This window comes from Bos grunniens, chromosome 8 (genome assembly GCF_055505025.1).
Source record: "Bos grunniens cultivar Pamir isolate PY7600 chromosome 8, Bosgru_T2T1.0, whole genome shotgun sequence".
Lineage (NCBI taxonomy): Eukaryota > Metazoa > Chordata > Mammalia > Artiodactyla > Bovidae > Bos > Bos grunniens.
Genome location: NC_141172.1, coordinates 69,026,377 through 69,051,613, shown reverse-complemented (window position 1 = coordinate 69,051,613; position 25,237 = coordinate 69,026,377). Strand labels below are relative to the sequence as shown.

Sequence of the window (25,237 nt, the reverse complement as noted above, 5' to 3'; positions counted from 1 at the left end):
TAATATATATTAATTAACATTAATTATAAAGATTAATTCAAGTATATTATGTCAATAAGTCTATACTTGTTGCCATATATAAATACATTTTGCATTTAGGTATATCTGTATATCAAAATGAGATAAGGAGGTTATACATTTATTATTTAAATTTATAGAGACCTAAACTAAACATTAGACCTAAATTAACATATCTCTAAATTTATATTGTTAAAATGTAAATTTTAAAAATTAAATTGACAACTGCTTGATAATTCCTTTGCCATAAAACCCCCATAGGTGTAACTGGGGTAACCAGACAAAAAATTGGCAAAACGGCCCCCTAGAGTGGGTCCATCTTCCCGCTCAAACTAAAAATGTAGTGGCTTCTTATCCGGGATTGATAGCTACTTTGATATTAAAGGAAAAAAGCGGAACATTGAATTATTTGGTAAAGAGCTATCAGAAATTGTAATTCCATATAATAAGGAACAACTTGTTGCTCTTCTAATGTTTGATAAAAATTGGCAGATTGCTATAGGAAACCATTTTGGTCAAAATTTTGCATCATTTACCCTCACATGTTTTGCTGAATTTTATATCCAGACATCCAGTTATTTTTCCTGTCAGATGTAAACAATCTCCTATTCTAAATGCTCAGATAAACTTTACTGACGGGCAGCAAACAGTAAAGCCTCCATAGTTACTAAAAATCACCAAAAGGTTTTAGAAACATGGGAAACTTCATCTCAAAGAGCTGAAATAACAGCAGTCATAGAGGCTTTTGCTATGTTTGCAGATGAGGAATTTAACCTTTATTCTGATTCTCAGTATATTGTCAGGTTGTTTCCACACATTGAAACTGCGGTTTTGCCTGAAAATAAAACTACCATATTTCATTTGTTAACTAAATTACAGCAACAAATTTGGAAAAGAAATAAAATATTTTTCATTGGACACATTCGGGCTCATTCCAGATTGCCCGGCCCTTAAAATGCCTTTAATGATTTGGCTAACTTGTTAACCAGAAATACAGTGGCTTCTGTGATTGAGGAGGCCAGAGCCTCTCACTCACTTCATCAATACGCTACTGCTTTAAGGTATCAATTCCAAATTCCCAGAGAGACTGCTTGAGAAATTGTGCATTCTTGCTTATATTGCCCCACTGTTTATAATAGTCTACCTATGGGAGTTAATACTTGCGGTCTCAAACCTAACGTACTCTGGCAAATGGATGTAACTCATGTCTCTTCATTTGGAAAACTCCTTTGTTCTTTAACTGTAGACACCTTTTCTCATGTTATTATTGCAACTGCTCGTACAGGGGAAGCAATTAAAGATGTAATACAACATCTCTTTACCTGTTTTTCATATTTGGGCCTACCAAAAGCTTTGAAAACTGACAATGCTCCTGCTTATACTTCTAAGTCTTTTCAGGAATTTTGTATAAAGTTTCAAATTAAACATAATACAGGTAAACATAATACAGGCATCCCTTATAATCCCCAGGGACAGGCCATTGTGGAAAGAGCACATCAAACATTAAAAATCCAAATTCAAAAACTAAAAGAAGGGGAGTTTAAGTATAGCTGTCCCCATCAAATCTTGCAACATGCTCTTTTCGTAATAAATATTTGCTCTTTTCGTAATAAATATTCTAAATACTGATCTGGCTGGAACTACTGCAATGCTTCGTCATTGGTGCCTGGAGCAATTAAATGCAAAACCGTTAGTCAAATGGAAGGACTTTCTCTCAGGACAATGGAAGGGTCCTGACCCCTTATTAACTAGCGGTCGAGGATGTGCTTGTATTTTTCCACAGGATGCAGATTCTCCAATTTAGATCCAGGACAGGTTGATTCGCCATGTTGCAGACCCCCAGACATCCAGTTCCCCCATTGCTTCGATCACAAAAGAGGAGCCCGCCGGAAGGGGAGGCAAGATAAACATCGAGATCCCGGCAAGACTGACGGGGCTGCTGCAGTGCGAACTCCAACCAGAAAATAATTCTACTTATTCTGTTTTGGCTTGTCTACCCTCTCCTTATGTTTTTCTCTTTACCAACGATTCTGGAAAACTTAATGTACATGTGACTTTCACTGGTGGACCCAATGTAGTGACTTGTGAACAATGCGTGCTCTCATCTTGTTTAAACCCTCAGTATAATGTTTGCTCCTTTGTAGTGTTACAACGTCCACCTTATCTTATGATGTAACCACTTATTGATATGTTAACTATAGTCTTGCTGTGTTACAACAACTACAAGATTTAATGTGATCACGACGATCTGTGGGCTTACTTATTTTAGGAATATCAGCTTTAATAGCAGCAATTGCTTCTGTTACTGTGGCAGCAATATCATTGACTCAACAAGTGCATACTGCCCAATATGTTGATACCATGTCTAAAAATGTTTCTTTAACTCTAGCAACACAGAAAGTTATAGATAGAAAATTGGAGATGAGAGTAGAGGCCTTAAAAGAGGCCATAATGCATATTGGGACTGAGTTACAGGCTTTAAAAGTGAAAATGGCTCTGTCTTGCCACGCTGATTATTGGTGGATATGCGTGACATCTTTAAAGGTAAACGAGACAGATTATAAATGAAAAAAAATTACAAATCATATTTCAGGTGTTTGGAACAGCTCTGACATTGGCTTAGGGAAACTTCATAATCAAATACAGGCCCTGGAACACTGTCGACTGGATTTTACCACTGCTGGAGCAGCTAATGACTTACTTCACACCTTCTCTAACTTTACTTCTGGAAAAAACATTCTGTCTAATATCTTTAGTTCTAATTTTGCTTCTCATGATCATTCTTCCTTGTATTGTCAGGATTCTTCGGCAGAGCATTCAAAAGCTCGCGACTGAGCTGGCTCTGGCTGTTTTAAGAAATAAAAAAGGGGGAGATGCGGGGAGCGAGCTCCGCCTTTGGCAAAGGTCATGAGGAAGGAGGCTTGGCATACGCAAAGGCGGGATCAAGCCTCAGGAGTCTCCCTGGAAATTCTCGAGCAATCTACCCCCAAAACCAGAGTCTGCCTACTTTCTGCTTTGTGCTTTCACCTACACCTCTGACTTTACGGGGGGCTGTCCCCCACTACCTCTCTGAAAAAAGAGTTAGCTTATAGCTCCAGTTAATAATTCCTGGGTGTGACAGTGTTTCAACCTACAAACTCCCTTGGAAGTCCTCTAGCCTGCCTGAATAGGTTTTTCCGGCCACATGTGATTGCTCAGAGCCTCCAAACTGTGAGAGGCATGAGATGTTCTAAACTGTCTAAATACAGATTCCTTTGAGCAGTCAAAAGATTGATTAGAAATTGTATTGGTGAAGGGATTTTCACTTGTTGGGCCAATGTTTGCTGCTAAGTCTCCATATCCCTTACCTGCTGTGTCCCTGGCAGTGTATTGATTAATATAATTGGTGTAAATAGTAGCTTTAATGTTTGTAACCTGGGACCCTTGAATTAATTCTTTTTCTTGTTATAGCCCACCACACCTTTGCTCTGTAGGAATGCAACTTTATCTAATGCTTTTTGGAGGCTGGTGCCTGACTTTAGAATAATCACCTTTAGAGAAAAAGGCCTCCGGGCCAGAAGATGATGCAAATCACCTAAACTTTTGCATATGATAAGTTTGCAGGAAGAAAGCCTGGCTTACTGCATGACTCTACCCCTTCCCCCATTATCCTCTATGCATAACTTAAGGTATAAAAACTACTTTGGAAAATAAAGTGCGGGCCTTGTTCACCGAAACTTGGTCTCACCATGTCGTTCTTTCTCTTACCTTCTGGCTGAATTATTCAGCCTCTTTTCTCCACTGAATTTCCTCACTGAGCTATCCTCATTCTATTACTCTTTATATCCTTAATTAACGTTTAATTAAGCAGTTGTTTCCTGATCCTCGCCGACGCCGTCCCCGCTTCGAATACCCTGGATCAGCCGGGGCTGGTCCCCGGCAATCTTTGGTCTCTAGGAGAAGAAGAAAAAAATCGCTGCACCCCAACCAAGGACACTGAGTGTCAGTGCAAACCTGGCACTTTCCGTGGAGAAGATGCACCTGAATTCTGTCAAAAATGCACCACCGGGTGAGACACAGGAGCCTAGGGGGGCTTCCAACCCACAGGAGACCCCAGTTTCCTTGTACCCACTTCTGTCTCCTGCTTCCATGAAGCCCCTTCCACCTCCCAGAGCTCGTTGTGCTTGTGGGGTCTCCTGAGCCTGCAGCAGTGCTCCCTACCACCACTGTTTGTCCTGCACGGCTTTCCCAGTGGCCCCTTCCCACGTCTCCTCGGGAGGGGCCTAGAAAGACCGAAGTGCTGACAGCAGACAGAAGTCATGAGGAGGCCATGTGTGTGCTCCTTCAAGGTTCCTATAAAACCGGAGCCAACTTGACAGGCCTCACACCCAGCCCCTTGTTCCCCAGTAGCACCTGAATCTTTCCTCTTCGGGGACTCGGGGGCCAATAGTAATTCACTATCATCTGACGCTCCAGTATTGGCTGAGATTGGTAGTAAGAGTCAACAGGTGGATGAGAGGGCCTCATATTAACTTTGGAGGATGAGTCAAACTTGTGCCCACACCCTTCTGACCCTTGACCTGGACGAGGCCCCCCCTTGCCCCTCACAGAGCTTCCCGTGCAGCCCAGGGAGGCCAGGAGGGCCTTTCAGAGGAAGCCCAGCTCCTGAAGGACAGCTCTGAACACTCAGTAGGAGCCTGGGGGCCGCAGTACACAATCCTGGATCCTTCTCCCGCCCAGGGAGGGGGAGTAAGGGGACCCTCCCCTGCAGACAGCAAGAGCCTGTCTCCCCTCCACTGTCTTGTCAGGGGACCCAGGACGGGAAGCTGCCGCCTCTTTCTCCTCATCCAGCCAGCTGTCCCTGATGGGTCCTCCTGTGTCTGTACCCAGGTGCCCTGATGGGAAGATCATGGTTATGGACTGTACCCCCTGGAGCAACATCAATTGTGTGGACCAAGAATCAGGTACCCCGGCCCATGGGGAAGCTCCAGTTCCTGGAGAGCAACCATGAGCCAGAGACTACCCATTACTCCCTCTCCCTCCTCAGGCCCTCCTTCAAGGCTGATGATTGCAATAATTGTAATTGGACTTGTAATCACCGCTGTCCTAATCGGATGTATGGTATGGTGCTGCTTGAAAGGTGAGGTTCTAGAAGAGAAGGAGGAGGTGCTGGCTCCCTCCTCCATCTCCCCAATCCTCCTATTCCTCCTGGCTTGTCTCTGATCTTGTTCCCCAAGAAACCCCTCCTCCTCCCACCTCACCTGGTCCTATAAAACTGATCACATCGGGCCCCCAACTCAGCTGACGGTCCCCTCTTCCCCCTGGCCGAGTCTGGTGGGAGGAGGCAGAAGAGGGTGGTTCAGTAGCACTGCACAGAAATTTTACATGGGTTTCATTTTACTTCATTTTCTTCCCTCTCTTCTCCCTGAGGGTTCTCCAGATTCAGAATGTCCCGCTTGCAGTCACAGGCCCAGGGCTGTTTGTTCAGTGTCTGAGCCCCCAACCTGCACCCTGTCCCTAGGAAGGGAGGTGCAGCAAGAGTGCCCTCGCCACCACTCAGTGGATTTCTCTTCTCTTCTAGGTCCCTTTAATGAGTGCTGGCACAAGGTGATCGGTTTCTCCAGCATCTGGCGGCCTCAGACCCTCAGTAACTGCATCACAACAAAGCCCAGGGTGGACATGGTCTCTGGTTTGTCCTATGCTGTTGTCCCTGACCCTCTGAACTGGCCTGGGGGCTCTAGGCTGAATGTAGGAGGGAGACTGGCCTGCTGAGAGCTATCCTAAGGCTAGTTGGCAGCGCTGGCCCTGTCCTTACTGTTTGAAACACCCTCACTCTGTAGCCCTGGGGCGTGGGGGGTGTCAGGCAGGGGTGCTCAGTTCCCCTTAGCATCACACCAGAGTCTGGGTGCCATCATCAGAGCCTAGATGTGCTGAGTCTATGCCCACTTGGGGGGCACAGCAGAGGTGTAGGTGGGAAGGGAGAACCCACTGTCTCCCCCTAGAAGCTTAGGGGTTTGTGGGTTTGTGACTCCTGGGTCAGTGCCTTGCTTTTTCGAGGCCCTTTTCTGGCACTTATGTCCCCCAGGAAGGTCTGGGGCTCTGGACCATGCACACAACAACAGGCTGACCAATGGAGATTGACTTTCCATTCTGGTCCCTTGGCAGGAAAAGAAGCTGACAGAAGACAATGCCCAGTCCCGAGATGCAGCAAGCAGACTGCCTGTTGGTGAGTGTGGGGCTCTGGCCCTTCTGCTTGCTTGGGACTGTGGTAGAGACAGGGAGAGGCAATGGGTCAGGTCTCCTCTTCTCTGGGGAGGTGGTGATGGAGGGAGACCGGGGCATGGAGGGAAGGGAGCCCACCCCCTGCTCTGGAGAGAGACCAGGGCATGGAGGGGAAGGGAGCCCACCCCCTGCTCTGGTCCACTGGCAGCTCTGATGCTACTTCTCATCTGTCTTGTCACCACATCCCTGTCTAGAACAGGGCAGGCGAAGGGTAATCACTCCTCCCATGACTGACCGAGTGATGGAGTCAGAGCTACATAATATTTTTCTGTGTGACTGTTACATACTTTTAAGCCGTTCCTCATCATAGTGGGAATTTCACATTTATTTCAAAAGTATTGTTGAATCTACTTGAAGTAAAATTTCTTTGTCAACATACAGAAGTATTTTCACTATGTATATGTGTGTGTGTATATATATATATATATGAGGAGGGCATGGCAACCCACCCCAGTATTCTTGCCTGGAGAATCCCCATGGACAGAGGAGCCCAGCAGGCTACAGTCCATAGGGTCGCAAAGAGTCAGACATGACTGAGTGACTAAACATATGTATATAATATATGTATACATACACAGACACACACATAAACATACAGAGACGTTTACAGTTTGGGGTCATATCATTTCAATAGTTTTGAGGTTTTTGAGTATTACCTTAATTTATAAATTAATCTAGGAGGAACTGAGATCTTTTAGCTATTCTATATTTTTCTTATGAAAAGAGTTAGCATTTTAAGTTAAGAGTTTTATAATACCTCAACTCCATGTGTGTTTTTCTTCAGTAAATTGCTCGTTTCTTGTTGAGGCTGTATCTTTGTATTACAATGTTCTATAACCTGATGAGTTTATCCAACTCATAATTCATTATAGAATTTATTGTCATAATTTTTAACATTCATCCATCCACACATTCACATTTAAGTATTATTGTTGAACCATTAGAGGTTTATAAGAACACAATTGTATATAAAATAATGACTCTTCTGTCTGCTCCCCTCAAAGGTCCTGCATTGGTTTTGATTTGCTTATGGCTGCATCTGCCAGAATTTCAGAACAAGGTTTACTAGGCTCAGTTCTGTAACCTAGGACCCCCGGTTAAGACCAAGGCTGCTCTCCATTGTGTTTTACAGAAACCAGCAGCCCCTGAAGGATCTCAGAGGAGAAGATGGCTGCTGGTTCCAACAGACGCCACTGAAAGTGAGTGTTTTTTTCCTGGGCAGGGGATCAGGAGTGGAGGGAGGAGGGACTGTGTCCTAATTTCTGTCTCCATAGCGGTTAGGGCAACTCAGAGAGGGGATGGCTTGTCCCTGAACCATCAGGACTCTAATTCCCTCCCTGCCCCCTCCTCTTTTTCCCACCCTGCACCCCTCTGTCCTCTAACAGTGGCCCCTAACACCTCCCTGTCCTTCCCTCCTCCACCATCCTCTCTCCTCCCTGGTTGCTCAGGGCCAGGTTGACCCACTCTGAGACATCTGAGATGTTGTGCTGTCCAGCAGGGCACGCCGTGGCCCAGGGAGGCTGTGGAGCCCCTGTCCATGCATGCTAAGTCTCTTTAATCATGTCTGACTCCTTGCAACCCCATGGATTGTAGCCTGTGAGGCTCCTTAGTCCATGGGATTCTCCAGGCGAGAATACCGGAGTGGGTTACCATGCCCTCCTCCAGGGATCATTCCAACCCAGGGATCGAACCCACATCTTACATCTCCTGCATTAGCAAGCAGGTTCTTTACCACTGGTGCAACCTGGGAGCCCTGTGGAGCGCCTGAACTGTGGCTAAATCTGATGAGCTGTAGTATATAACTCGATACTGTAGTTCAAGGAGTTGGTAGAAAAAATGACTATAATTTGTCTCGTTAACAGTTTTTTTTTTTTTTTTTGTATATTGATTACATGTTGAGGGGCTTCCCTGGTGGCTCAGATGGTAAAGAATTCACCTGTAATGCAAGAGAACAGGGTTCAGTCTCTGGGTCAGGAAGATCCCCTGGAGAAGGGAATGGCAACCCACTCCAGTATTCCTACCTGGAGAATCTCATGGACAGAGGAGCCTGACAGGCTACAGTCCATGAAGTCACAAAGAGTCAGACACACAACTGAGCAGCTAACACTACATATTGCAGTGAAAAAATTCTTAACTTACTTTTAATTGGAGGATAATTGCTTCACAATGTTGTGCTTATTTCTGCTGTACAGCAACATGAACCAGCCATAGGTGCACATATATCCCCTCCCTCTTGAGCCTCCTTCCAACGCCCCCATCCCACCTCCCTTAGGTTATCACAGAGCACCGGATCGAGCTCTCTGTGTTATCAAGCCACTTTCCATTAGCTATCTATATTACATATTGAAAGGAAATTTTTTAGAATACTTTGAGTTAGTACCATATTTTATGAAAACTAGTATTGTTATTTTTCATGTTTTCAGTGTAACTGTTAGAGAATATAAACTTGTGTTGGGTGCCCTCCTTATGTACTGTGGATGGTGGTGTGCACAGCATTTCACACACACAGCGTTGAATCTGCAGCACAGTCCATGAGGCGGGTGGTGTTTGCTCCATTTTAAGGTTAAATTCTTGCTCGGAGTCTGTCCCCATCCAGCTCTACCGCAGTGTCAGGCAGTGAGGCCGAGCGGGGTGTGAGGCCGGAGACCTTCCTCCCTCCAGGCCTTTGCTTTGTCCCCAGTGCAGAGGTGGCAGCCAGGAGGCCTCACCCTCCTGAGAAAGGCAGGTGCCCTCCTCTGAGGTCTGTTGCCCCTCGCTGTCCCACCCTCTGTCTCCTATCACAGATGCCTTCTCCCTCTGTGACAGCAGTCTCCTCTTCCAGATGGGCCCGCATCCCCCGCTTGGGGCAGGACTCTCTGCTGACCTGGACTGCCCCCAACTGCTCTGGGTGCTGGCGAAGTCCAATGCCCAGTGCCTGTGTGGCTTGTTTGCTGCTGGGAAGCAGGTCAGGGGCGCAGAGCAGCAGGCTTACCAGCAGGGGGAGCTCCTCAGGTTCCCATCCTGAAGTCTAGGCCTGAATTGAGGGTCCTTTGCCTTTGTGAAAGCCCGTTCCAACTCTGTCTCTGTGACTTTCCCCCAACCTAGGCCTGAAGCTATTCTTCAGTGAGTTTGCAGCTATCTTTTCCTTGTGACTTCTGTGATTCGCTCCTGAGGCAGTTGGGCCTCACATGAAATGAGATCCTTGTGACCAGAGAATAGGCCTGGGTCTCTCCACATGCCTTGTGTGATGCTGCCAGTCACCAAGAAGGGACAGGGGACCTCAGTCAACACCCCGATGGATGCCTTGGAAATGCTGGGGCAAAGGTTGACAAATGAGACAATTCAAGAGTGCCTGCGGAACTCAGGAAAGTATTAACATGTTTATGAAGAAAGTGAGACAGGCTCTGCTGTGCCCTGACCGTTTGAGGACCTCAGTCTTTCAGTTCAGGACACACTGCTAATAGACTTCTAGTTTTTATTTGTATTTGTTTGAAATTTGTCATTCATGTTAGTATGTATGCATTTAATGATGTAACTTATAATGAAGGTGTTAGTCACTGAGTCATGTCCAACTCTTTGCGACCCTATGGACTGTCCCCACCAGGCTCTTCTGTCCATGGGGTTTCTCCAGGCAAGAGTACTGGAGTGGGTTGCCGTTTCCTTCTCCAGGGGATCTTCCCTACCCAGGGATGGAACCTAGGTCTCTTGCACTGCAGGCAGACTCCTTACCAACTGAGCCACCAGGGAGGCCCCGTAACTTGTAATATACATCATTAAAGTGCAAACATCTTATATGTCTTGGTACTTTTATGTTTGTGCATATATATGTATGTGTAGAAAAACATTTTGCAAATATAATTTCTAGGTTTATGTGGGCTACCTGGTTGAGTACTGGCAATCTAAATAAACTAGAAATACAAAAGGAGGGCATTCCCTGGCTGTTCAGTGGTTAGGGCTCTGCCCTGAGAGCCCTGAGTTCAATCCCTGGTCAGAAAGTAAGATCCCACGAGCCATGAGGCAAAAACAAACAAACAAAAACCTACAAAACAAGAACAGCAATAAAGGAGAGCAAGCCCACTGCTGGGGGAATTTGACCACTTTGGGATTGCCTGGCGACTTCTTCAGGGTCCAGGCTTTAAACATGTCAACTTTATAGTTGGGTGAATATTTGTATTTTTCATAGAGAGATGTTAACAAGTGAGCAGAGAGGGAGCAGAATTGGCACCCCCGTGTTGTGTCTGGTGACCGTGAACTGGGCTGTCATTCCCCGGGCTTCCTCCTGCTCATCTGGGAGGTTAGGGTGGGACGTGGGTTAGATATGAGTGTCAGATAGTTTCTGTGTCACGTCTGCTCTTATCAGTGACCTTCATTCCATCTGGGCTCAAGGAAGAGAGGACAAGGATCTGCCATAGTTTCTGGGAGGAAGAATGGATGGGCTCCTTGGTTATGTTCAGTGTTGGCTTGCTCCGCACTAGATGGGCCCCCCTTGATACTGGTGCTCTGAGCCCAGAATTGCCTTTTTGTGTTTGAATTGGCTGATTAAGGATCTCAACCCCTCTGTAAGCTTTGACCTTCTGCAGAAAAGACACAGAAATGATGATTCTTAAATACTGTGAGAACTGACCTAAAATGCCTGCTATATTAGGGTTTTGTATTTTATTTATTTATTTATTTTTTTTACCTTCTGCCAAACCCTTCTCCATAGTATTCCAATCACTGCAGGATAATTTAATAGCAGAAGCAATTCTCAGGGAGGTTTTTGGTCTAGTCCATCTCAAGGCTTGTATGTTGTCTTCCCAAGGTTGATGTGACTGGTGTGGTCAAAACTGGAATTGCCTAAAATGTAGGTACAAATGGATACAGTGTGTGGAGTTCTCTTGTGTTTTGAGAAGGGCCGACCCCCGTGGCCTTGGTGCTACATCCCTCTGGCCCTGATGTCCCTCCCTCTCCTGGAAGTCAGGTGTTTCCTGTCTTTGCTGTTCCTTCTGTGCAGGACACTCTGCCTTCATCCCCAGGAGGAGATAGAAATGAATTCCTGGGACTTGCCTGGCGGTTCAGTGGTTAAGACTCTGCACTCCCAATGCAAGGAGCCCGGGTTCAGTCTCTGGTTGGGAACTGAGATCCCACACACCACAACTAAGCATGTGCTCCGCAACTGAGCCCATGTGCTGTAGAGCCTGCACATCACAGTAGAGGAGCCTGTGTGCTGCAGTGAAGTCTGCACAGCTAAAATAAATAAATAAGATACAATAAAATTTGAAACTGTCACCTATATGTTACAAAAAGCATGTGCATTTGTAAAACAGTTTAAAAAAGTAAATAGTCAAGTGTCAGGTCACTTGTCCCTTTCTCAGAAGACTTCCTTGAGTGCCCATTAGAGTATCAGCCTTGTCAGTATTTGTCATGTATATTCATTTGTACACATTTATTGTGTGTTTTACTAATGAGAACCTTCAAGAAAAGTGAAACTTGACTCCTTTGTTGCTTTCCGGTGGGTGCTTAGTCGCTCAGTCGTGTCCGACTCTTTGCGACCCTGTGAACTAAGCCTGCCAGACTCCCCTGTCCATGGGATTCTCCAGGCAAGAATACTGGAGTGAGTTGCCATTTCCTACTCCAGGGGATCTTCCCGATCCAGGGATCGAACCCGCGTGTCCTGTGTCTCCTGCACTGCATGCGAGTTCTTTGCCTGCTGAGCCATCCGGGAAGCATTACTGCTGTATGCCAATGCAAATGTTACAATTTAAAGTTTTACTTGAAGACTGGATGCCTGTTCAGGTTTCTCCTCAGTACTGAATTTGTGACCAAATTAAATATGCAATTTCCACATGTACACCCGTGGTGGATTCATGTTGATGTATGGCAAAACCAATACAGTATTGTAAAGTAATTAGCCTCTAGTTAAAATAAATAAATTTAAATTAAAAAAATTTTTAAAAAGCAACCGTAATACTATATATATCTCATCTAAAAATTGGATAATAAAAATTCATTAAATATACAAAAATAATAAAAAAAATAAATATGCAATATCATATACAAATTTTATAATTTTAGTAAACGTGCAATTTTATGATTTTGAATAAAATTGAATATTCAGTGTTATATACAATTTTGCAATTTTCTATAAACCTGCAATTTAAAGAATTTGTGGCCGAATTAAAAATGCAATGTTATATACAAATTTTATAATTTTATATAAATAAGCAATTGGATGAATTTGTGACCAAATTACATGGCAGTTACATAAAAATTTTGCAATTTTATATAAATATGCAATTTTATGACTTTGTGACCAAATTAAATATGTGATGTTATATACAAATATTATAATTTTATATATAGTTTTATACAATTTGACAAATGTGGAATGTTATAAAAAGTATAAGAACTATCAAAATGTTAGAAATTATATAGTTTTCCATAAATATACAATTGTATGAATTTGTGATCAAATTAAATATGTAATTGTATATAAAAAGAGGCATGTGTGTGTTTTTCCCCCATCCTCTGGTTCTCTGGAGCAGTTCTGAGTGAAGGGTACAGGGGTGTGTTCTTGCTGTGTGACCCACTCCTTCCTTCTCCCCTTTATGCCTCAGGCTCATCTTGCATGGGTGTGTCTCCTGCTCTGACTCAAGATTTCCAGATGCCAGATTCCTGGGGGACTGGAATTCAGCCCCTCCTCTGTCCACCTCCTCCCCACTCTTCCCCTGGGAGAGAGGCCCCAGCCTGGCCAGGCTCCTGCACAGCCTCCCCCTGTGGTGTCTGTGTCTCTGAGTCCTGTCTGGGCCTGCTGGGCTCCCTGGAGGTGCAGACTGGCTCTGACAGAGCTCTTGGGAAGGGCTGGTGGGGCCCTGCTTGCTGGGGTTCTTCTGTGGCCCCTCACTTGTGAGCCTCCTGCCACTCTGGGGCCACCTTCCCCTTCTGTCCCTGCTGTCCTTTCTGCATCCTCATCACAGTGGGTCTGGTGGCTCAGCCCTGCAACCTCATGGAGACACAACTCCCTTCCCCTGGACCTTAGGATAGGATCCCCCACCCACCTAGATTTCCTGGGGGAGCCCCATGGTCCCAGCCCTGTCCCCTTTCCCAGAGCACAGGTGCTCGTGCAGAGCTGGACACCCCCTGACTGCCCCCACTCCTGCCTGTGAACGATTACATATTATATCAGGAGTGGGAAGAAAAATATTTTAGATCACAAATCAGGAGGAAGAGGTGAATTTATAATTACTTGAAAATAAATTCTTGAAAAGCAGTGTTGCCTGTGTGAGACCCCTGTATCAGATCACCTAAGTTGTCCTTGAATGGAGAAGACTGACCTGGCCTCCATTTGTTTTTAGGTCTGTTAACACTTTATGAGAAGCTGAGGGATGGGGGGTGGGGGGGTGAGGGTGTTAGGGGCAATATTATATAATCAACAGGCTTGAGCTTCCCTGGTGGCTTACATGATAAAGAGTCTGCCTGCAATGCAGAGGCATGGGTCCAATCCCAGGGTCTGGAAGATCTCCTGGAGAAGGAAATGGCAACCCACTCCAGTATTCTTGGCTGGAGAATCCCATGGACAGAAGAGCCTGGCAAGTCCCAGTCCATGGGGTCACAAGGAGTCGGACATGACTGAGTGACTAACATTTCACATATGGGATGCATCCGAGCAGTTTTACAGGTTAGGTAAGAGCACGTATTAGTGGACATTAACCTAAAACTTAGTGTTTTAGAACTACAGTCTTATTCTTGTTGTTCAGTCACTCAGTCTTGTCCGACTCTTCGTGAGCCCGTGGATTGCAGCATGCCAGACTTCCCTGTCCTTCACCATCTCGCAGAGTTTGCTCTAACTCATGTCCACTGAGTCGGTGATGCCATCCAACCATCTCATCCTGTCGACCACTTCTTTTCATGCCTTCAATCTTTCCCAGCATCAGAGTCTTTTCAAGTGAGTTGGCTCTTCCCATCTGTTGGCCAAACTATTGGAGCTTCAGCTTCAGCATCAGTCCTTCCAATGAATATTGAGGGTTGATTTCCTTCACGATTGACTGGTTTGATTTCCTTGCTGTTCAAGGGACTCTCATGAGTCTTCTCCAACACCACGGTTAAACAAAGCATCAGTTCTTCGGTGCTCAGCCTTCTTTATGGTCCTACTTTCACATCCGTACACGACTACTGGAAATACTAGAGTGTTGACCAGACGGATATTTGTTGGCAGAGTGATGTCTCTGTTTTCTAAAATGGCATCTAGGTTTGTCACAGCCTTTATTACATCACCATTTCTAATGGTTCAGTGTAGGTTGGTTCTCTGATACTGAGTCTCACCAGACTGGGGCTGTGGTCCCTTCAAGGCCTGAATGGAAAAGGACGTGCTTCCAAGCTTACACATGAGGTGGGGCTGGATTCAGTTCTTGGGGCAGTTGGCAGGAGGCTGTCCTTTGTCCTTGTGATGTGGGCCTCTCCATTGATTGTTTAGTCGTCACTCAGTCATGTCAGCTCTGTGAAACCCCATGGCCTGTAGCCTACCAGGCTCCTATGTCCGTGGAATTCTCCAGGCAAGAATACTGGAGTGGGTTGCTATTTCTTTCTCCAGGAGATCTTCCCAACCCAGGGATCAAACCCAAGTCTCCTGCATTGGCAGGCGGATTCTTCACGGCTGAGCCACCAGGGAACCCAGTCCTCTCCATATGTGTGTGTGTGTACCTGCTAAGTCGCTTCAGCTGTGTCAGACCCTTTGCGACCCTATATCAGGCTCCCTCTGTCCATGGGATTCTCCAGGCAAGAATACTGGAGTGGGTTGCCATGCCTTCCTCCAGGGGATCTTTCTGATTCAGGGATTGAACTGGCATCTCTTAGGTCTCTAGCAATGACAAGCGGGTTCATTACCCCCAGTGCCACCAGGGAAGCCTGGACCTCTCCATCAGTTCAGTTCAGTCGCTCAGTCGTGTCCGACTCTTTGCGACCCCATGAATCGCAGCAGGCCAGGGCTGAACAAAACATGGCGGCTTGTTTCATCAGAGCAAGTGAGTGACTGGGGCAGGGGGAGGGGAAGTCACCATCCTTTTACCTTGATCTTGAGACATCCCACTGTTCTGTTGATCATTTCTCGGTATTTTGTCTGAAATTCTGACAGGTCTGAGATCCTACTTGCGAGTTAATGAGTTACCCTACCACAGTTATTTATGTGAGTCTTTATGAGTGTGCATGTATACCTGGGTAGCATGTATATACCAGTATACAAGTGTATGTGTATGCATACAAACATACATGCTAGCCAACTGTGCACACACCATCCCGTCATGAGATCTCTGGATCAAGGATCAGACTGTTTCGTTGCCAAGTAAACGTAGCCCTGGTTCCCCACAGCGGGAGAGGGTAGAGGCACGTGTACCTGTGTGTGCAGTGGGGTTTATGCATCAATTCCAGGTTGTGAAACTCAGAGCTTAAATAGATGGCTGACACATCTACTCCTGCTCTCCTTCTCAGTAAGAAAGATCCTGTATTTTCTTCTGGAATAGAAACAAAGTCTCTTCTGGAGGAAAGAAGCCTAGAATATGAGTACATGGCCCTGATCGGCAGGGGACAACCTCTAGTCCCTACAGGGCAGTAGCCAACCTCTCTCTTCTAAGGCGTGTTGCATGCTAAGTCGCTTCAGTCATGTCTAACTCTTTGCAACCTTATGGACCTTAGCCCACCAGGCTTCTTTGTTCATGGGATTCGCCAGGCAAGAATACTGGAGTGGGTTGCCATGCTCTCTTCCAGAGGATCGTCTTGGCCCAGAGATGGAACCAGCATCTCTTAGGTCTCCTGCATTGACAGGGAGGGTCCTTTACCACTAGCACCACCTGAAAAGTCCTGTTAACCAAACAGCCTTTAAGCAAAGTTGCCCACAATCTTTGCTCAAAAAACTTAAACTTTAAGCAAGTCTGAAAAATGTCATGTCCATTTTATAAATTGAAGATAATAGGATTAAAGGCCAGAAATTTGTCCCCAGTACTAAAGATAAACAGGGTGCACACAGTCTCTCTGCCTGGATGTTAAACATTCAGTCTATGGAATTTCATTAAATACATATAAACTTTTAAAGATTTTTTTTTACATCCCTCAATAGTTTGAGTTGGACAAATAGAAAATACAACACTAAGTTTTTGGAATAGATTTCCACAAAAACATGAAGTGACTTTTCACCCATCCCTTTCCTGGGTCCTGAGTCATCTTTGCCTCTTTTTTCTTGACTCCTCAGACTCAGGTTTTACCATGTCTCAGCACTTGACTGCTCTTCCTCTGGTTTCTTTTGTCTTTTCTGTCCCCTTGGGCACACCTCATGCTCTCCCTGCTGAATCACAGCAAAAGGTCTCTGGCTTTGACAGCTCTCTCTGTCCTCCATTATGCTACGATCCCACAGGAGTCTGGAATCTTCCTGATGCAAACCACTTCCCAGGATTTCCACCCCTCCCTCCCTGGAGAGTGTCCAGACAATGTCTTAATAAGCACTTGGCTTTTGCTCCATTCTCTGAGTTGCTGAAACCATATCCACACTAATGACCATTTTAGTCTACCTATTAGCCTTGTTAAATAATCATGGATTATAGAGACATTTGGGCTTCCCCGCTGGCTCAGATGGTGAGGAATCTGCCTGCAATGCAGGAGACCTGGGTTCAATCCCTGGGTTGGGAAGATCCCCTAGAGAAGGGAATGGCAACCCATTCCAATGTTCTTGTCTGGAGAATCCCCTGGACAGAGGAGCCTGGCAAGCTAGTGTTCATGGGTTGTAAAGAGTTGGACACAACTGAGTGTCTAACACACATATAGACACTTATGTGACAAAATGTTTTTGTAGTATTATTCAATTGTCAAAAACTTCAAAATAATTAAAATGTTCCCAGTGGGATCCTGGTTAAATTACTGGTGTTAGACCCATACAGTATGTTAGGGAGTTATCAAAAGTAACATTGTAGCAAAATAATTAAGGAAATGAAAAAATGTTGAAAAAAAAGTGTTTAAAAATGTTAAGAGGAAAAAACAAGATTATTAATAGTATTTACCTGTGGTGGTTTTAAGGCAGGTGAACAAATTCTTTGATCTTTTTCTTTCAAGATATATTGCTGAACATGGGGTGCAATTAGTGACTCATCTGTTATCATCAGGACATGGCAGAGGTGGCTATACATGACCAGCTGCTAGAACTGGGCTCTCCCTTCCAGATCGAAGGGCCAGCAACAAGCCATCACAGCAAACAGGTCCTCAGGACAGCGAGGTAACCGTCTTTTAGGGCACGCGGCCATGTCAAAGGGGTCCATGTCCACGTAGGGCATTTGGCCCAGAGTCAAAAGCTAGCTCCCACAGCATCACTCTGAAGGCCCACAGGTCACTGGCACTGGAGAACTCATTATTAACCAGACTTTCAAGGGCCGTCCACCAAACCCGCCTGTTTTCATTGTCCCCCAGGCAATGACATAGTCCATGGGGAACAAGTCTCTGGAGACGGCATTGTCTGCGATCTTAACTTGAAGTGTGTCCTCAGCGATACAGTTCCCAACAGCCACATCTTGGTGGATGACTCCCCTGCTGGACAGATAGCTCATTCCTCAGTCAATCTGAACAGTCATGTGAACCAAGTCTTGTTGAGAAACCGCCTGTGGATTATGGGCCTCTACTAATTGACACTGCCGTAAAACCAATCTATTGCTACAGCTAAGTCACTTAAGTCGTGTCTGACTCTGTGCGACCCCATAGACGGCAGCCACCAGGCTCCCCATCCCTGGGATTCTCCAGGCAAGAACACTGGAGTGGGTTGCCATTTTCTTCTCCAATGCATGAAAGTGAAAAGTGAAAGTGAAGTCTCTCAGTCGTGTCTGACTCTTAGTGACCCCATGGACTGCAGCCTACCAGGCTCCTCCATCCATGGGATTTTCCAGGCAAGAGTACTGGAGTGGGGTGCCATCGCCTTCTCCGAATTCATGTAAGCCAATATCCCCATGGGCTTTTCTCCTTCTATACACACCCTGCTGATAGGAAGAAGATTTCTGTGATGAAGACCTCATAGCTGACAACTCTCAGTGAGTATCATTGTCACCTGAATTTCAGAAGCTTGATCTTTAACTGTTTTTACAAATACTTGCTTTTTTTATTTGGATCTTTTTCTTTTTTTCCTTTAGCCACAGACTTTGTTGTTTGAATATTTGCAACTATTATTCTATACACTTTTAATTTCTTCCAAAACGCTATGCTCCATATTGCTAGGTCACTTCACTCTCCATTTTATTCTACATTTCCATCAAGCAGTGTTTCCCCAAATCACAATCTGCCTGATTGTGTATTGTTGTTGTTCAGTTGCTAAGTTGTGTCTGTCCCTTTTTGATGCCATGGACTGTAGGCCACCAGGCTCCTCTGTTCATGAGATTTCCCAGGCAAGAATACTGGAGTGGGTTGCCATTTCTTCTCCATATTTGGATCCTTTTCATCTACTAAAACCCCATGGAAAATATGCTCAAAAGTATCTTATTGAAGTTCATCTTTTAGAAGTATCCTCTCCCTGGATATTGCAATACCCTTCACCTTAGCATTGGCCTCCAAAAGCGTGACACTTCTCAGGTCATTCTTCTGACTTCTTTGAAGACAGAACCCTGCTGGAGTGCAAATAAAAACAAAAAACCAAACTCTGTTGCTATTTCAGATACGATATCATCAACATAGCTCAGAAGTGACAATGCAAAACAATTTTTTAAACAAAAGCATGTTTATTATGCAATCTGAGACAAAGTGCAATCAGGAGGGAGCCTGATTATACTTTAAAAGAAAATGCACTCAGGAGTGAGTCTGGAATCAGAAGCAGCTTTGGTATTTGTTGGACTGTCATCCTCAGCCACTTTTGCCAAAACACGCAGAATGGATGGGTCTGGCGCCCCGTGTGCTGGGCTGCAGGCTCAATTTCTTAACACAGGGCAGATTAACTGGGCCAACCACCCCTGTGCTCAGTGGGCAAAGCTGAGTCGCTCTCCTGTCCTTGTGGGGCCAGCGGGAGGGACTGACTGAAGACAAAGCACCGTGGGTTACACTTCAGAGGGGTGTGCTGCAGGAGGAGGGTGCCAGCCGGTTTTACTGATTGCAGCCCCATCCACTTCTTCTTCCATCTTCCTGGCTTCCTCCAGTTCTCCTGAATTTAACACCAATTAACCTCAACTTTGGCCCCTTACCTAGATTTCTCAAGAATTTGATCTGGCTATAAATAGGAGGAGGAAAAAAATAAATAAGAAAACCTTTTTGCTGTGCTCAAAGACTCTGCATAACCATCCTGCTTTTAAAAAACAGAGTATAGCACCAGAACACTACATCTTATTCCCTTTCATTTCCTTTTATAATAGTTGAAAATAACATGAGGTGCTTTGGCTGAAAGTCAAGCTTGTTCTAGACCCGTGACTACCCTAATAAAGCCACAGTTACACAAAGGCTCTGCAGAGCTGCACCTTCCCACCCCACGACACAAACCCCAGTTCCTAGCTAGAGACCTGGGCCAGGATGCATTTCTTGGTCAGCCTGCTCTCTTACTTCTTCTAAGCAGAAGCAGGAAATCTGGAAATGAGTTTTCTAAAATAAAGCAAGGCACGTTCAGGAGATGGTTAAAATGGCAATAATTTCATACTAATTATTTTTCTAGATCATTTGAGGTACTGGAGAAGACTCATGAGAGTCCTTTGGACAACAAGGATTTTGGCCAACTGATGGGAAGAACTGACTCATTGGAAAAGACCCTGATGCTGGGAAAGATTGAGGGCAGGAGGAGAAGGGAGTGACAGAGGATGAGATGCTTGGATGGCATCACCGACTCAGTGGACATGAGTTTGAGCAGACTCTGGGAGATAGTGAAGGACAGGGAAGCCTGGCATGCTGCCGTGCATGGGGTAACAGAGTCGGACACAACTGAGTGATGGAACAACAGCAACAAATGAGGATTAAAGTCATGGACATTGGATGCTCAGTGTATGGGACCATTGAATAAATTCACTCTGTTACTGTTGAATCACTGTGATTACTGCAAATGTAGAAACTGCCTGGAATTCCCCTTTCAAAAAAAATTTTTTTTTTTTTAGGACTTTGATGTTGGGCCTGTGGTTAAGCATTCACCTGCCAATGCAGGGGAGACAGGTTCTGTCCTTGGTCCAGGGATATCCCACCTGCCATGGGGCGACTACACCGGTGTGCCGTAACTACTGAAGCCCACACGCTCTGCAGCCCATGCTCCAGAACAAGAGAATCCACATCAATGAGAAGCCCGTGCATTGTATCTAGAGAAAGCCTGAGCATAGCAATAAGATCCAGTGCAGCCAAAAATAAATAAATACGTGAAAAAATAAAAAAAAGATTAGTTCATGTCTAAAAAAAAATTAGCATTGTTCAAGGTAATGCTTGCTTGCAAGCATTTGGTTTATTGGGAGAAATAATTACACTAAAGTAAATTTTATCATATTAAAAAGGCCTCTCTTATAAACAGGGTCAAACGTTGTATATTTTAAAATAATATTTATTATATGTTTTGTTAGACATATTTGCTGCAGAAGATTAAAATGATACATATATATAGAAACCTCACTGTTTTTCCATCATCTAGACATAGCACTCTCAGCACATTCAGTTCAGTTCAGTTCAGTCGCTCAGTCGTGTCCTACTCTTTGCAACCCCATGAATCGCAGCACGCCAGGCCTACCTGTCCATCACCAACTCTCTGAGTTCACCCAAACTCATGTCCATTGAGTCCGTGATGCCATCCAGCCATCTCATCCTCTGTCGTCCCCTTCTCCTCCTGCCCCCCATCCCTCCCAGCATCAGGGTCTTTTCCAATGAGTCAACTCTTCGCATCAGGTGGCCAATGTATTGGAGTTTCAGCTTCAGCATCAGTCCCTCCTATGAACACCCAGGACTGACCTCCTTTAGGATGGACTGGTTGAATCTCCTTGCAGCCCAAGGGACTCTCAAGAGTCTTCTCCAACAGCACAGTTCAAAAGCATCAATTCTTCGGCACTCAGCTTTCTTCACAGTCCAACTCTCACATCCATACATGACCACTGGAAAAACCATAGCCTTGACTAGATGGACCTTTGTTGGCAAAGTAACTTCTCTGCTTTTGAATATGCTATCTAGGTTGGTCATAACTTTCCTTCCAAGGAGTAAGCATCTTTTAATTTCATGGCTTCAATCACCATCTGTAGTGATTTTGGAGCCCCCCAAAATAAAGTCTGACACTGTTTCCACTGTTTCCCCATCTATTTGCCATGAAGTGATGGGACCAGATGCCATGATCTTATTTTTCTGAATGTTGAGCTTTAAGCCAACTTTTTCACTCTCCTCTTTCACTTATATCAACAGGCTTTTTAGTTCCTCTTCACTTTCTGCCGTAAGGGTGGTGTCATCTATATATCTGGAGTTATTGATATTTCTCCCGGCAATCTTGATTCCAGCTTGTGCTTCTTCCAGCCCAGCTTTTCTCATGATCTACTCTGCATATAAGTTAAATAAGCAGGGTGACAATATACAGCCTTGATATATTCCTTTTCCTATTTGGAACCAGTCTGTTGTTCCATGTCCAGCTGTAACTGTTGCTTCCTGACCTGCATATAGGTTTCTCAAGAGGCAGGTCAGGTGGTCTGGTATTCCCATCTCTTTCAGAATTTTCCACAGTTTATCGTGGTCCACACAGTCAAAGGCTTTGGCATAGTCAATGAAGCAGAAATAGATGTTTTTCTGGAACTCTCTTGCTTTTTTGATGATCCAGTGGAGGTTGACAATTTCATCTCTGGTTCCTTTGACTTTTCTAAAACCAGCTTGAACATCTGGAAGTTCACATTTCATGTACTGCTGAAACCTGGCTTGGAGAATTTTGAGCATTACTTTACTAGTGTGTGAGATGAATGCAATTGTGTGGTAGTTTGAGCATTCTTTGCCATTGCCTTTCTTTGGGATTGGAATGAAAACTGACCTTTTCCAGCCCTGTGGCCACTGCTGTGTTTTCCAAATTTGTTGGCATATTGAGTGCAGCACTTTCACAGCATCATCTTTCAGGATTTGAAAGACCTCAACTGGAATTCCATCACCTCCACTAGCTTTGTTCGTAGTGATGCTTTCTAAGGCCCACTTGACTTCACATTCCAGGATGTCTGGCTCTAGTGAGTGATCACACCATCGTGATTATCTGAATCGTGAAGCTCTTTTTTGTACTAGTGTGTATTCTTGCCACCTCTTCTTAATATCTTCTGCTTCTCTTAGGTCCATACCATTTCTGTCCTTTATCGAGCCCATCTTTGCATGAAATCTTCCCTTGGTATCTCTAATTTTCTTGAAGAGACCTCTAGTCTTTCCCATTTTATTGTTTTCCTCTATTTCTTTACATTGATCGTTGAGGAAGGATTTCTTATCTCTCCTTGCTATTCTTTGGAACTCTGCATTCAGATGCTTATATCTTTCCTTGCAGATGGTGATTGCAGGCATGAAATTAAAAGACTCTTACTCCTTGGAAGGAAAGTTATGACCAACCTAGACAGCATATTAAAAATCAGAGACATTAGTTTGTCAAATGGAAACCTGTCTAGTTTTTTGTTGATGATGGAATTCCAGTTGAGCTATTTCAAATCTTGAAATATGATGCTGTGAAAGTGCTGCACTCAATATGCCAGCAAATTTGGAAAACTCAGCAGTGACCACAGGACTGGAAAAGGTCAGTTTTCATTCCAATCCCAAATTCTGTCTAGTCAAGGCTTGGTTTTTCTAGTAGTCATGTATGGATGTAAGAGTCGGACTATAAAAAAAAGCTGAGCACAAAATTGATGCTTTTGAACTGTGGAGTTGGAGAAGACTCTTGAGTGTCCCTTGAACTGCAAGAGAGCCAACCAGTCCATCCTAAAGGAAATCAGTCCTGGGTGTTTATTGGAAGGACTGATGTTGAAGCTGAAACTCCAATATTTTGGCCATGAGATGCGAAGAGCTGACTCATTTGAAAAGACCCTGATGTTGGGAAAGATTGAAGGCAGGAGGAAAAGGGGGCGACAGGATGAGATGGTTAGATGGCATCACCAACTCAATGGACATGAGTTTGGGTAAACTCCAGGAATTAGTGAGGGACAGGGAGGTCTGGCATGCTGTGGTTCATGGGGTTGCAAAGAGTCAGACACGACTGAGCCACTGAACTGAACTGAACTGAACTGAATAGATACACAGATGTAGAGGAAGGACTTGTGAACTCAGCTGGAGAAGGAGAGGGTGGGATGAATTGAGAGAGTATCATTGAAACATAGGCACTACCATATGCAAGATAGCTAGCTAGTGGGAAGTTGCTATGTAATATAGGGAGCCCAGCATGGAGCACTGCGACAACTTAGAGGGTGGGATAGCGGGAAGTGGGAGGCAGGCTCACCCAGAGTGGATAATATACTTATGGCTTATTTGTGTTGTTGTATGAGGAAAACCAACCAAACACTGTAAAGCAGTTATTCTTCGATTAAAAATAAATAAATACAATCTGAAAACTATCATTCAACACATCTGTACTGTCATCTAAAGCTATATGGGATCATCTTCTATTCCTAGTTATGTTTCCATTATAAGTGCTTAGAAATGTCATTAAAGGTTTTGAAAATATGATTTTAATAGCCACAAAGTATTGTTTAAAATATCATACATAAATAATGAAATTTCAGTCTCAACATAGAAACATAATACCAAAAAAGGTTTCCATTTTAAACTAAAGCTTGCCTTTTAATTCAGCTTAATGAGAATTCCTCTGAAGATCTAAAATTCTTAGGAAAAGTAAATTATGTGGAGTCCTTCTTGCTTTCATCTGTTATGCCTTATTGTCATTTATTTCTAAGGACTCTTGGACTTTTGACATTTTTGCCTTTGACTGTAATTTTTGACTGAGATAAAATCTTAAATTTAAGTATTAAGAATGTCAAGAAGGAGTCTTGTAAGTGTGAATCACTGTCATGTCCAGTTATTTGTGACACATGGACTGTAGCCCACCAGGTCCTCTGTCCAGAGAATTTTCCAGGCAAGAATATTGGAATGGGTAGCCATTCCTTTCTTGAGGGGATCTTCCTGGCCTAGGGGTCAAACCCAGGTCTCCTGGATTGCAGGCAGATTCTTTACCATATGAACCACCAGAGAACCCTGACCCTGGTGGACATGGATGTAAAAATCCTCAAAAGAATATTAGCAAACCAAATTGATGAATACATTAAAGAATCATACACTATGATAAAATGTAAATCATGCCTTCAAGCATGATTTATTATCCGCACATCAATCACTGTGATACACAATATGAGCAAAATTAAGAATAAAATCACATGATCTTCTCAATAATTGCAGCAAAAGCTTTCGACAAAGGGTAACATCAATTTTGATACAATCTCTCAGTACAGTGGTTATACATGGAACATGCCAAAGGGTACATAAGAGAAGCCCACAGCTAACATCCAACTTAGTGGCAAAGAGGTGAAAAGTGACAGTGAAGTCTGTCGGTTGTGCCCGACTCTTGGCGACCCCCCTACCAGGGATTTTCCAGGCAAGAGTACTGGAGTGGGTTGCCATTTCCTTCTCCAGGGGATCTTCCCAGCCCAGGGTTCGAACCTGCGTCTCCCACATTGTAGGCAGACGCTTTACCATCGGAGCCAACGGGGATTTTCCTAAAAGATCAGGAAAGAACAAGGATGTCCACTCTCAACAGTCTTGTTCAACATAGTAGTGGAAGTGTCCTACCCTGAGTAACTAGGCGAGAAAAGGAAATTAAAGGCATCAGATTAAAGGAAGAGATGAAGTTACACTGTCATATTCGATTACGACAGGATTTATATGAAACCATAAAAACTCCACCAATAACAACCATTAAAACTAATAAACTCAGCAATATAGCAAGATATGAACAATCAGAGAGAGAACAAAACAGTCCCATATACAAATGCACCCCCCCAAAAAAAATACTGAAATAAATTTAACCGAGGGGCAGAAACACATG

The 25,237-nt window shown here is 44.3% G+C and overlaps 1 protein-coding gene and 1 long non-coding RNA gene across 29 annotated transcripts in view; both read left to right on the top strand.

Annotated features, from left to right (window-relative positions):
• Window positions 1-12,736, top strand: part of LOC147367339 (tumor necrosis factor receptor superfamily member 10A-like) — a 46,638-nt gene extending 33,902 nt beyond the window's left edge. For 3 of the 28 annotated variants that reach the window (XM_086416340.1, XM_086416352.1, XM_086416339.1), the window contains exons 3-9: window positions 3,955-4,066; window positions 4,888-4,961; window positions 5,045-5,137; window positions 5,579-5,686; window positions 6,163-6,223; window positions 7,284-7,478; window positions 9,364-12,736. In XM_086416340.1, the coding sequence (XP_086272466.1) occupies window positions 3,955-4,066; window positions 4,888-4,961; window positions 5,045-5,137; window positions 5,579-5,686; window positions 6,163-6,223; window positions 7,284-7,362 (527 nt within the window). In that variant the 3' untranslated portion in view covers window positions 7,363-7,478; window positions 9,364-12,736. Of the gene's footprint in view, window positions 1-1,801; window positions 3,735-3,868; window positions 4,207-4,805; window positions 5,138-5,578; window positions 5,783-6,162; window positions 6,224-7,283; window positions 7,479-9,363 lie in introns of those variants that run through there. The other 25 variants (XM_086416330.1, XM_086416341.1, XM_086416329.1 and 22 more) reach the window with 17 other exon arrangements.
• A 4,946-nt stretch (window positions 12,737-17,682) lies between these two features.
• LOC147367338 (uncharacterized) lies at window positions 17,683-20,722 on the top strand. The gene is made up of 2 exons (XR_015170035.1): window positions 17,683-18,293; window positions 19,892-20,722. It is a non-coding gene; the product is annotated as an uncharacterized LOC147367338 (long non-coding RNA).
• The last annotated feature ends 4,515 nt before the right edge of the window (window positions 20,723-25,237 follow it).